This window comes from Anser brachyrhynchus, assembly GCF_964034855.1.
Source record: "Anser brachyrhynchus genome assembly, chromosome: 15".
NCBI classification, from domain to species: domain Eukaryota; kingdom Metazoa; phylum Chordata; class Aves; order Anseriformes; family Anatidae; genus Anser; species Anser brachyrhynchus.
This window is the reverse complement of record NC_137733.1, coordinates 3,280,186-3,293,925: the sequence shown is the minus strand read 5'-3', so window position 1 is coordinate 3,293,925 and position 13,740 is coordinate 3,280,186. Positions and strand designations below refer to the sequence as shown.

General features: G+C 33.5%; 1 protein-coding gene across 20 annotated transcripts in view; it reads right to left on the bottom strand.

The window, feature by feature from the left end:
• RBFOX1 (RNA binding fox-1 homolog 1) overlaps positions 1 to 13,740 on the bottom strand; it is an 868,680-nt gene that overhangs the window by 70,656 nt on the left and 784,284 nt on the right. For 14 of the 20 annotated variants that reach the window (XM_080557058.1, XM_080557047.1, XM_080557060.1 and 11 more), the window contains one exon: positions 2,365 to 2,445. The exons of the other annotated variants lie outside the window; for them this stretch is intronic. In XM_080557058.1, the coding sequence (XP_080413184.1) occupies positions 2,365 to 2,445 (81 nt within the window). The remainder of the gene's footprint in view (positions 1 to 2,364; positions 2,446 to 13,740) is intronic. 20 annotated transcript variants of the gene reach the window in all.

Below are 13,740 nucleotides of genomic sequence, written 5' to 3'. Positions count from 1 at the left end.
ACAAGTTATTCAAAAATGAAGGCTATGATTCTGTTGTCTACATGGAATAGTAATAGTAAAAATATGAATCTCTTAGATGTAAATATTGATTTATCAGTTTATTCATTTCAATATTAAAAATGTGCATCAAAAATATACTATAGAACATCATTAAAATATTAAAAGAAGGAAAATGAGACAAAGCTCAAGGTTAATTCCCATTCAATTCCTATAGAAACTGAGCTGTTTTACATCATTACTGAAAAATTCTTAATAAGGAGAAATAAAAAAAATAATTACAATCATTAGTAATTGTAATAATGTCATATTAGCAGGAGTTGTGAACCTGTGGGGAGAACTACATTTTGGCAATATGAAATGCTATACATAAAAAAAGAAATCATGACTTGCTGACACACAAATTCAACAAAGTGCAATAACTTCTACTGCAAGGACTACTGGCAATCTCTGTTATGAAACTGTGTATTACACATTGCCCAGTGAGATCCAGATAGGCAAAGTCTGTTTACTTATATGTTTGGCATAATTGAAAATAAACAGGTGTTTATTAGGATCTCATTATTCAAGGAGCACAACTGCAAAATAGATTTTTCAAAGGGATTGACCCATGAGAAATAATGTAAACAGTGAAGTATAGAGCTTTGCTAGCTATTACAATGGCTATATAGAGATTTAATAATATTGGATATATTGTAAGACGTAAACAGCCCCAGAAATAAATTTGCTAGGTTATAACACAGGGAGATAATGGCAACAAGATGAACTTAAAAAAGGCTTTATTTGGAGTAAATTACAGAAAATAAAAAACAAACACTGCCCCTCTCCTCCCAAAGAAGCTCCCTAACAGTGAAATGAATGAAATGTTTGTATAGTTTTCTAAAAATAGAATCTCAGATGCCTGAGGTATTTTGGTCAAAAAGGAATGGTGCACTAAAAATGTTCTGTAAGGAAGAATCCCCTATTGATCTATACAGTATTTCATAGTAACAAAGTAAGTAACATAGGGATCTCTGTAACTACAATGACAGAAAAATTCTGCTTGGGAAAGGTGATAGTACAAAATATTCCTGCAGTATCTGGAAGCAAATGCAGATTTAATTGATAACTTCAGTTCCAATTTAAAACACTGCATGTATTTTGTTATTTATTATGTATTTGTAGACTTCTGATGTGAAAGTAGATCCCATATCTATAGTGTAAAAGTAGCAGTTCTATGGATGACATTGTTCATAGCCTTTGACATGAGAGAGTTATATCACTGAAGAGATGATCACCTTGGAACTCCTTTTCCTCATTCCTGGTTTCAATTAGCAAAAGAAATTAATTATTTTAGAAGTCTTTAGTGCCTTAAAAGAGAAGAATTTGCATTCTACAGTGAATACAATCTTCATAAAGAGCACGTACCGTAATGTTGTTAAATCAGACAATTTAAAATATTTTCTTTACAGAGAACTGCTAAGAACTCATAGCAAATACTGCTGTTCATTTTAATTCATCAGGAAAAAAAATCTATACTGCAACAAACAGAAGACATTCTTGTTGATTTTTAATCAGCAAATTTTGTTTCAATGGATCATTTCAATAGTCACTACATGAAAAAACAGTGATTTTCTCATCTTTGGCTACTTGCAGTGTTGCACCGATTAATAAACATAATTATTACTATTTCATTTGCCTCTTCATCTGACTAGATTTCTGAATGGGCATCAGTGGTACCATCAGTACAATATGAAACATTTTCAGCAATCACTTCTACTTCTGCCTCTGAATTTTAGAGGAGACATTGGTGCACCAAGGTTTTGAACATGAAAGCAGCTATTGGCCGCCTGTATAGTTTCAGATTCTCTTTGCTGTTTTTATTAGGGCACCTTCTTATAATTCAAAATACTCATTTTGCACACATTTTTCTTTTTATTTCTTGAAAATAAATAAATAAATATAACACAACCTTCACGTCTATTTACTTCCTTGACCCAAACAAGTGGCGGCATGTTATGAGACTTTTTGTTTATTAAATCAAAGTTGTGACCAGGAAGGAAAAAGAAACACAACATCTTCTACAGAAAATGCAGAGTATACAACAGTACTGGAAAAAAAATAATAAAGAAAACAGTTTTACTGTAGACCTTTTGACCATTTCTGTAGAACAGTGCAGTGTAGAACAGGCCTTTTATTTTTTTAAATAAAATACAGTTTGTGAATAAAGATGCAAGTAAAATTAATTACCTGAATTATGTTAACATTACTTACCACATTTACCTTAACAAAAGCTACTGTGAAAATTGACAATTTTATGGGGCTTTTTTCACATTAATGTGCTTTTTTCACAAAACAGGAAAAAAAATAGCCATAACACTAGCTTACTTGTGGATGTGTATACTAGTGAACTGGGGGCACTGTACACGGGAGATCCCTCCTGGTTTGCCTGGCACAGCAGCACCCTGCCTACAAGAAAGAGAGAGAGAGTGGTATCTGGTTTTGGAACACTTCAACTAAACCTCAGTTTTTATCTTAAAACAGAAATAAAGCCATAACTGAAGCAGTGCAGTGAAGAAGGGGCCCTTTATGTCCTTTGACTTCAAAACAAAAAGAGCCCCCAATAAACACATACAACTGTACATTGGAAAAAGCAAAACACAGACATCCACCCAAATCCAAATACTCTTTTTATCACATGGAGAAGCTGGTGCAAACTCTGATCATTTACAGCATGCACCAGTCCCTCACCCTGCTGCAGCTGCTCTCTCCCTCTCTGCCCTCCATCTCTGGAGCAGAAGCTGCCTAATTAGCTAATTAGCTTGTGCAAAGCTCCTACTTCCATCACCCAGCCACTAACTTCTCTTCTCTCTAACTTCTGCTGAAATGAGAGACTACTTAAGCAAATACAGCAGATAAATCAGAACACAAAGCTCACATATACAGATATTAGGTCAAGTACGATCTGAGTTACATCGCTTAAATTAACACTGATGTGAGAGAAATCACACCATTATTAGTACATGTGAAGATTTGAGTATTTTTTGCTTGAATGAGAAATACATAAGCATATATTATGTTCCAGTATATAAGGATTAAAAAAATAAAATAAATAAATAAATAAAAATTAAACCATCGAAAATGCCCCCCCCCCAAAAAAAAGTAAAAATAATTTTAAACAGTTTTTTAAGAAATTTTTAAGAAATCACTGAAGTTTAGGATTGTTTCCTCTTTTTTTTAATAAATTTAAATCCAATGCTTTACTACTTCAACCTCTTTCTCTGTAGTTATATTTTAACATTCTTAGATGAATACAGACTTTACACTGAACAGAGGGAGAAACAGCTATACTTTCACACTAGGAAAAAACCTTCTCCACTTTAGGAATGCAGTCCACCAGGAAGAGCAGGCTGTGACACATGTTTTTGCAAATATATGTACATATACAATTGTAAACATACATACAACAGATATATACACTGACATACTTCAAGTTGTCAGAATTTATGAATCACAGATTTTGAAATATATTTACCTAAAAATTTGTGAGACATTAAGAGAAGACATGCATTGCCTTATAAGCAAAGTAACTCAACGGAACCGAGTCAAACAAAAATTTGGAAGATGATGATGTTAATTACAAATGGTAGGTATGATTTCCATATAGAATTTGCCTATCTAACAGGAGCAATCCTCAATTCCTCAATTTACATGCAGTTAACACACCTGAATTATTTCAAAAAAAACATTTTTTTGTGTTTTTTTTTTTTTAAAGAAAATCTCTATCATTAACCATTTCTTTAATTATCAGCTGTCAGTTGAGGTGGAAATATAGGAAATACTGAAAGAAAATAATTCTTGTAATTTATACAATTTTGCTAAGTCTGTGAGCGCTGGAAATCTCATGAAATATTGTGCTTCCAAACTTCTCAGTCCTTAGCATATCCTTCATTAATGGGCTTTGGCAATGCTTGATTTTATTTTCAGTCATCCACTACTAATCGAAAAGGTAAAACAAGTTTTTAGTTTGTTTCTTTTTGGGTGGGGGTTGTTTTTCTTTTGATTGGTTGTTTTTTAACTTAAGACAGATCTGTCTATATTTCTGGAAGCTCTTAAAGGAAATTGAGATACCAATGGCAAGCATCATTTTCAGGCTAGTAGATAAACAACAGGATCCATCAACAAACTTGACAGTAGGAATATGTACACTGGAATATGGATGTATTTAAAACCATATAGATGCTTCAAAACTTGTGCTACTACAGAAGCCTGAAAATGTAAGCTGAAGGTATAAATGAGTTCATCCAGCTGAGTGAAATAAGAAAAGGGATTATTAAAAACAGTAATTTTCATCAGGTTTTAAGAATAAATTATGTATAACTTCATGTATACCTACATAAAACTAAAGGTTTTCAAAAACTGAAGATTATAGTTATATATTAATCAACATAAATACTAGATATTTTTTCCATGGTATGCAGCTAGAGATATTTTACTATTTTTTGCAGTTTAAATTCTTATTACAGTTTTTCTGATTTCATCTCACACAGGTTTTGTTACTCTAGTCTTCTTATTTCTAATGAAAATACTTCAAACAGGATGCTCTTTAAATCCATATGATTACAGTGTATTCAATTTGATGCATAGAGCTTTCTAATGGCATTTTGACATTCTGCCTTTGAATTTGTACATTGAATTATCATCTAAATCACTATTATTAGATATTTGGGAAAAATATGGAACTTTTTAATTTACTTTTGTGAGAAAAGGTTTCTTCTGAAACTCATTTTGTTATTAAAAATATTTAAATTGTAATTAGTAGAACTGGGTAAAAATTGTATTATTTTCAGTAAACTCTTCTGTAAAAGTCTCAGAATATTAAAACAATCTGTAAATTCCCTAATGGAATAAATATATATATATATTATTTTTCACCTGGAATGCTAAACTGTACCATGAGAGAATAAAGATTTTTTAAAGAATTTTTTAATATAAAGTGATTAATATTTCTCTTCAAACTGTAATTTAATAATATCATGGAGCTGAGGAGCTTCAAAAAATTACAGTCATGCAAGAGTTCACCCTTAATTCTACCATCTCTTCTGTACCAGCGTGCTTAAGGCTGATATTTTCTCATTAAGAACAATCTGCATACTTTTTTTTTTCTCTCTCTAATATGAGGATTCACATATTTGGTCACAGAGGACATGTGACTAGTGATACAGGATTTTGGAGATCATCAACTGAAAGCCTCTCCTGACTCCTTCTGTCAAAAGGATCAGAAAAAATTAGCATACATATTTGAAGAGTGGATTCACTACAGGCACGCCAGGTGCCTCCTAGGAGAGCTTCAGACAGACCAGTGGCAGAAGGAAGCTGAGGCAGCCATGCTGCTAGGTGTAACAGGAGCAGCGCAGTCTGCAGGGGCTGAGCAAGGCCGCGGGTTATCCTGCACGCAGCAGGCAGCTGTGCTGCAGCAGGGCATGTTGTCAGCAGACAATAAGCCTGCAAAGAACCCACTGGTTCACCACTCATCCATGGCTTACAGGCTGGCAGGATGCACAAAACCATACTTTTCAAGTTCAAAAAATATTCCCACTCATACTTCTCTTCCTGCAATGTTTTCTCCTACAGCCTATGATTAAAAATGTACTGTTCGATTAGTTTTTTTGTTGAAGCACTATTATTTTTAAGGAAATAATTACTCAAAAGTGTCTAAGGAAGTAAGGAAAATTATGTGAAGTCTTTAATATTTCTAAGATGTTAAAAATCAGTACCCAATCATCCAATATATTTGACTAAACGTATTTTTCTATTTTTTTCTACTTTCAAAAATATGCCTTCTTGTGCATAGTTCCTATTTACATGGTTTACATAAATTAATCTGTAGAGCATAACCATAAATGCCAATGTATTAGTGATGACCCACAGGTTACCCACTGGCTCCTACAAAAAATATGAAAAAGTTCATTGTATTTCTTAAATACTTAGGAGGCTACATTAACAATGGAAGGACTTTCTAGTAAATTATAAATGATTTTCTATCACTTCTGTCAAAAATAGCTTTTGTATCTAACTGGAACCATTGGGTAGCCAGAACTACAGACAGCATTAAAATAAAGATCTGGAGTAAGCTTAAAAGAATTTGCACAACTAGTTGAGTCTCTTTGGCATCCTTGGAGGAAGTATAAATTGAAACAATGTTTTCAGAAGAAAAAATTCAAACCATTATTTAAAATTATGCTGCTGAAGCAAAATTAATAGTGGTAGAGCCTTGATCATGGGACTAGCTGTCTTTTGTCACAGAAAGTAGATAGAACTTTCAGAAATCTTCACGAACAGAATTGCACAAAGTTGATATACCATTATCAATAACCCGAGTTTACAATGAAGCACCTGCCAGCATAGTTGTCTTCAGAACCTTTGCTCCCATGCAAAAAGTTTCCTGTTTACAGTTCTGTTATTTATTCTCCAAGATCTTTGGGGATTTACAAAAGTGAAGAGGATGGAGGTAGCACTTCATTACACTCCAGAGCAATAAATTATAACAACCTTAGTGTAAGCACATAAGCATTTTCGGTGACAGAATAAAGCCAATATCCAGGGCTGGTCCCCATTGTGTATTAGTGCACAGGTGGATATAGAAACTAAGCAGGTTACTATACACAAGGAGATTTTGTGGAGATTAAATCACTCTAATCCATTCTGCACTCAGCTTGCCAGGTAAAGAAATTCTTCTTTATACATATTTATTCTACTATGTTACCAATAGGAGCTTGTTGCTTCTTTTAGCAACCAAGTACCAGGTCATACATTCTACAGTATTACTTACAGGTAAAATAAAATAAAATAAAATAAAATAAAATTAAAATTAAATAAAATTAAGTTAAATTAAAATAAAATAAAATATGCAGGAAAGTAAATAAAAGCTAAGAATATTTGCATTAGTAATTGTTATTTCATTTTCCCCTTTCTTCCAATATAGCTGGATGGTATATAGTCCAATTTTATTTCTGTGTTAGTTCTCTGTCATTCTGATCACTGTTCTTCTTTGTACCTGTTGCAACAATTATTATACTCTTATTGGTTTGCATATATAAATGGTTCAGAATTTGTATGTGACCTATTAGCAGCAATTTTTATCAATCTCCTTTGGTGCTAAGGGCATTGCTAAATGAATGAGTTGCTTGATTATTGGAGGAACATAGGTGTCAGGAATGTAAACGTGCTTCATACAATCATCTAGGTTGGAAGAGACCTCCAAGATCACCTTATCCAACCTCTGACCTAACACTAACAAGACCGCCACTAAACCATATCGCTAAGCTCTACATCTAGATGTCTTTTAAAGACCTCCAGGGCTGGTGACTCAACCACTTCCCTGGGTAGCCCATTCCAATGCCTAACAACCCTTTCGGTAAAGAAGTTTTTCCTAATATCCAACCTAAACTTTCCCTGGCGCAACTATGTCTACTGTTCCTATCCTCTTAACTTCTGTTCCATATACAACATATTAAGAAAACTACGAGGCTGAATTTCTCATGAACATGTCAGGAAGTTTGCTAGTGTACCAATGATCCTCATAAACAATCCATGTCAGCTCTTGATTTGCTATCGTCAGAATGTAATGTAATAATGGCCTTTCCAGACAGAATTAACATTACTTTTGTTCTGGTCTGAAATATTGTTTTATGATGTGTCATTTCAAATGTGCTCAGAAATAGATGAGAAACACCTAATTAAAAGACCACTGTTGTACAGTAATACTGTATTGTATGCAATAATAATATTGTCCCATCTGACTGGGGAATTCACGGAGAACCTCCAACTTTGATGCATACTAGTTGGTAAGCGTTAGCTTAGCCCTTCATTATCAATAGTCAAACTTAGTATGCTTTTAAGTATGTTAACAAAAAAAGTGCTTCTTGAGTGCCACTTGGGACCTTTCTGTGAACTGAATACTCCTCTTTTGGTTTTAAACACAACCATGGCTGTATTGATTACATTAAATACCTACATCCATTATTAACGAGGAATAAACTAGTAGCATCCAAAAATATACACCTCCTTTAACCCTTTCTTCCAGTATGTCAAAAATATAAATAAAAACTATCTTTAATTTCCTCAGTGTTATCTATGGAGTTTCTCTTAAACAAGAAAATTGAACGGCAGGGAGGAGAATCTAAAGCAGTTAATGTTCAAAGGTGAGTTCTGTAAGTCCAAATCAGTATCTATACTGCCTTCTGAAAGCTAACCTGAAATACATTCAGCATTCAGTTACTGAATAACCTATGTATACTTGCCTTCTGATAAGTTCCACACAGAACAATGAGAATCTGTATTCTATACATACTCTTATATTTATGTAATAAGTCCTTGATCCATGTATAACCTCATATAGGTTATTAAAAACCGGGGGGGGGCAGGGGGTTTCAAAGACATATTATGGGATCTCCTCCTCAAAAATTCTGTTTAACTTTCCTTCCATAACTTTTCTGAGCATAGTGCATGGGTTTGTTTGTTTGTTTTTAATTATTATTTATTACCATCTCTTAGAGTGTCACCAAAACACTCAATAAAATTTGGCAATGACTCCAGAGAACAGCAATGCATGTAGCAACAAACATCATTTGTAAGCTATCCTTCCAATTACTCTTTGCTTTTGGGAAATAGGCCTCTTTCTCCTGTTACATATGTGCATTGTCTGGTATATTAAGTCATGCACTGGGTTTAGAAGGTTTCTATATCATCTAAGGAAAAAGCAGATGAGCAACGAAGTTTGCAGCTCTGGTAAAAGTTTTGTGTGAGATCCATTCTCTCTTCCTTCTGTAACTCGTACTCAATCTAACAAGGTGCTTCAGGACCTCTCTCTCTCCAGGAGCTGCCATACCATACACAACTGGTCAGATTGCTTACCGGTATGTACTGCAGTGACTTAGACTGGGAAAGACATTGTGCATGGCACAGGAGCTGGATGTGCAGATTCCTGTGCAAATTCTTTTAAGCTCTTCTCCCACGTCAAGATCCTTTTCCAGCCCTCACAACATCATGAGTTGCTTTAAAGCTTGACCCATTTCATCAGCGAAAAGTTGAAAGATACATGCACTACTGAGGCACTAAAATTCACCAAGATCGCCTTCAGAGGAATAAATTATTCATGCAGATTCCCAAATTTTGTGAGCATGAAAAAGACATTACAAAAAGGTAATGCAGTGTTTCCAAACTTTCCAAATGAAGTATGTGACAATAACTGTTTTTTAGTGGTAACTTTAGGCTGTGCCATGGTTCTCTGGGTCTGTGGCAAAGTAATATGAACTTAAAAACAAACACTGACTTGTTTCTATTTTAATTTCACGCCAGTCTTACCATAGATAGGCTGTATTTTGTGCAAAGAATTCCTGTAATGTTTCTGCTCACAATATAAAGCAATCGCAATAAACTGCTCTTTCCAAATATAGTAAAAAAAAAAAGAAAAAAGAAAAAAAAAAGTTTAATCAACCATACACATTCCTTGTATTGTAACCAAAAAGAAAATACCATGTCACACAAAGTCAGCTGCTGCTTATACCAAAATACCTAAGAAGGCTGGAGAGTTTCCCTATGCTTGCTAGAGAATTATGATTGGCATCCACATGTAGATACTTACATACTGTCACCAAAAAAAATATCTAAAACTGGAAATAAGCTGTGTAATCATGTAAAAAATAGTTGTAGTACTGTCAGTACTGCCCATAAGTGTAACTTTCCTGTGATGTTTACTGTATTTATATGTACCTGAATGTGCATATATATAACTGACATTAAGTGGTATTCACTATAATCATATACAGAGAGATGTCCCACTGAAGTTGTTCAGGACCTTTGAAAATCAAATCGGTGTTCCTCATCTTTCTAGCTCCTCCTAGCAGACTAACATATATGTAAATGATAGTTACTCTTGGTTAATTTAACTTGATATTGGTTCACTTGCAACTTTGACAAAAAAAAAAAAAAAGATATTCTACAGTATAAATATAAACTGAGCTGGTATACTAATCTTGAAACAGGATAATTGGGAATATAAAATGCACTTATATTCAGCTGATAACTAAAACGGGCCACATTCATACATCTGCCTGATGAATAAAGGCTGCAGTATGAATAGAATCACAAATAAATGAAACTGGAGCCCTTCTGCTCAAACACAAACACTACAGTTTCCATACCCTTTCATATTGTGTCAAGATGCTATTTTCTGTGTAAATTACCTATTTCAGTAAATCGATAAAACATAAATGCAAATCTAATGCAATTAGATGCAGAGATGCATACTACTAATTTCTTAGTTCCAATGGGTGCTGATTTTAACTTAGAAATAAAAATCTACTCTGAATGACAAGCTCTATCTGAGAGTATAAAAGCAAAAACTAAATCATCATGTATAATCCTGGTTTTTGTTTATTTCTTCTCTAGCCAACTCACATTCCACAACTTCATGAGCATAAAAGAACATTACAAGCAATGCAATGTTTCCAAACTTTCCAAAACATTCACTTTCACTAGAAGCAGTTCTATGGTGGGAGATATTCCCCAAACAATTTTCACAAAGAAAATCTGACAGAGCAGATATTGTGTCCCATTCTAAAACACAACTTTGTCTAAGCTACCTCCAAAGATAAATAAACAAATGAAATTTCAGTATTTTTAAATTTCTTCTCAGTAAGTATTATGAAATTCAATTTCAACATTAATGTATTGGGGATTCTATAATCCAATGCCCCAAAATGAGAAGAAAATGCAGAAGAGGAAACAGAAGACATTAACTGTATGTTTGGAATACAATCCAACAAATCTTAAACTGCTTTAGCATTAATTTGCAAATGTAATCAAGGTTTAAAACACATCAGAGTTTTCCACTCTACTTAACTATATTACCTTTACATTTCATATATTACTTTATTACTTTACATTTGAGAATAGTTTGTCTGTCTGACTACCCACCCTAATTCTTGGATCCTTCTTTGTTATTCATCTAATCAGATTCATTTATTCCTCTGATTCTCATTAATTTGCAACCTTATCTAACATTGCAAATATGGCACTCAGTCCTGAACAAAGTGTTTTAGTGATTACCTTGTAGTTTGTCTTAAATTTTCCTCTGAGAGGTTTTTAAGGCAGTGCTTCTTCCATATAGCCCTACCTGGTATTTGAATCACAGTCTCCAGTTTTAGTTCATAAGACAACCACCAAGTATACTGGAGCTTAGACTTCAGGTCCAGACAAAGCACACGAAGGCTAACTCTGCATTTTCAAGTAATTAGTGAGACAGTAGCAGCAGCTATAATAAACAGCTGGTTTATATCCAGTCCCTAAATCTACATCACACAGTCTGGAGGATTTACTCTGGGCTAGTTTTAGCTTTGTCCCCTGAAGCAGACAACCCCATCATACATGGTTCAAAGCTGTCCAAAAGCCAGTCTGGTTCAAATGTTCATATCCCCTTCACGGGACACATGACAGCACGCACACAGAGCTTCCAATGCAGTTTCTTGCAATCTGAATCTATTTCACCTGTATCAAACCTACTTTGCAAACCTGAGCCCAAAATGTGGCAAGCAGGCATAATTCTCATATTTACCTCAAAATCATGCTAATGCTCCAAACAACAATATTAACAGGAGGAGACCAGGAAAAGGTTTTAAAAAAGAAAATATCAGTATAATGTTGATAATTAGATAGTTTTAGGATGCCAGCATATTTCTTTAATATTTTTGGTCAGAAAACCATAGAATGCATTTTTGCTAACCACCAGAATGACAAGAATGACACTTACGAGAAGTCCAAGCATTATTTTCTTCTCAAAACATTAGGGAAAAAAAAATCACTAGGAGGGCAGGGTCCTCCTAGTTTCCAACTATCTGCAGCTCAGGGACTTCCTAAGCCCAAAGCAGTTTCTGTGAATCTTACAGAAGTACAGCATCTTACTTGATTAAAAATAAAACAAAATAAAATAAAATAAAATAATAAAATAAAACGAAATAAAATAAAATAAAATCATTCAAGACATACAGGAGGAAGGACTGTTTACCAACAATCGAAGAAATCCAAATCCACCTCTCTCCCCAAACGCCTCCTTTCCCATTTTGAAAGAATTCCAACTTTCAGCAAACATGCAGTTCATGTTTTTCAGATCCTATTCGTGCACAAGTTCATCATCATACAATATCAAATGATACCTCTATACCACACTGTGGTCAAACTTACACAACCTTTATACTGAAGAAGCTGAAACTCATTTCTTAAACATTATCTGCTGTTATAAAGCTCTATCTACAGCTCACAATTTACCATGAAATAATCAAGTGTATGGAATTTCTATTAGAGATCACATAAGAACAATATCAAAGCCAACCTGTATACTGGATTTTTAAATATGCATCCACATAGAAGAAACACCTTTAAAAGGGTAATACTGACAGTATCTGTGATTTTCTTTTTAAAATTTAGACTTCAATTCAATGTTAAATCTATGTCAATTAACGTTGTTTCAGATTTGAATTTTTAACTAATTAACTTAGTTAATCTTTCAAAAAATAACAGTCATTGGCATTATTCTTTGAATAATCCTTGTTTAGTTTCTGTAATGGTAGACTTTTTAATGAAAAACTCATTATAGTATAGCATAAGGCATAATTAATTCTCAAAGATTTTTTTGTGTGTAAATAGCTAGTACAGATGCTGCTGAATTCCATTTTCTACTGACTTTATTAATTTTTCATAAACCAGTATTCTGAATATAATGGCTTCTAACAGCTCTATAGAAGTTTCAGAAATGCATTAACTGTCACCACTGGTGTTAAACTAACTAGGATTATATCATTTGTATGATTGTATTTTAACATTATGATTTTTAAAACAACAGTTACAGCTTTGTGTTATGCTTTGAAAAGGAACATCTCTATAAATTAACAGATGGGATATTAAATAACAATTTTCTCATTTTGCTGTATTTAGAAAATTGCTTAAACTGTTTAGCTAGTAATTTTGAGAATATGTTTATTTGGAAAAAATCTGCCAAAATCTGCCATTTAGTCATTGGTTAAGTTCAAATATAAGCATATATAATTATTTATAAAGTGAATTAATATCTATATATTGATAAACAGCCAAGTTTCACCTGCTTTACACATATGGTACAGTGAACTTTTACTCTGGGATCTAGAATTGCTGGGCAATCATATGATTCAACTTCACAAATTCCAAATGCTTTCCATAAGAAGTATTTCTAGGGCATTACATAACAGTCATTTAAATTCTAAGAGAAACACTAGAAAGATTAAATGAATCCCAGGTGCTTTTACACTCCAGAAATGGATGCTTTAAGACACTGACAAAGAGAATTAGCATTAGCAAACATACAAAAATCCTCTCTTCCCCTGGGTTCTTATTTAAGTGCATGTTTATATATATTGTACTATGGTATTTCTTTATTTCTTAATTAAAAATAGCATTATTTTTCAAAAGTTAAAACAAACCTGTAAAAGTAAATTTGTTACAAAATCTGCTTCTTGAAGGATACTGCTAGCTTCTAAATTGACAGCATGCTAAGAAGTCCCAGGCATTCAAAACACTCTCTTTGCTCTGACTGTATTATGTATAAATAGTCAAAAGCACAAGCTCTTCTCCTTTCTTACATTTTAACTGATGGGGAATTTTTTCCTAGCCACCTGGGAACAATACATAGTAACTATTAAAGAAACTGGATGTCTACCATAGCCCTCACTG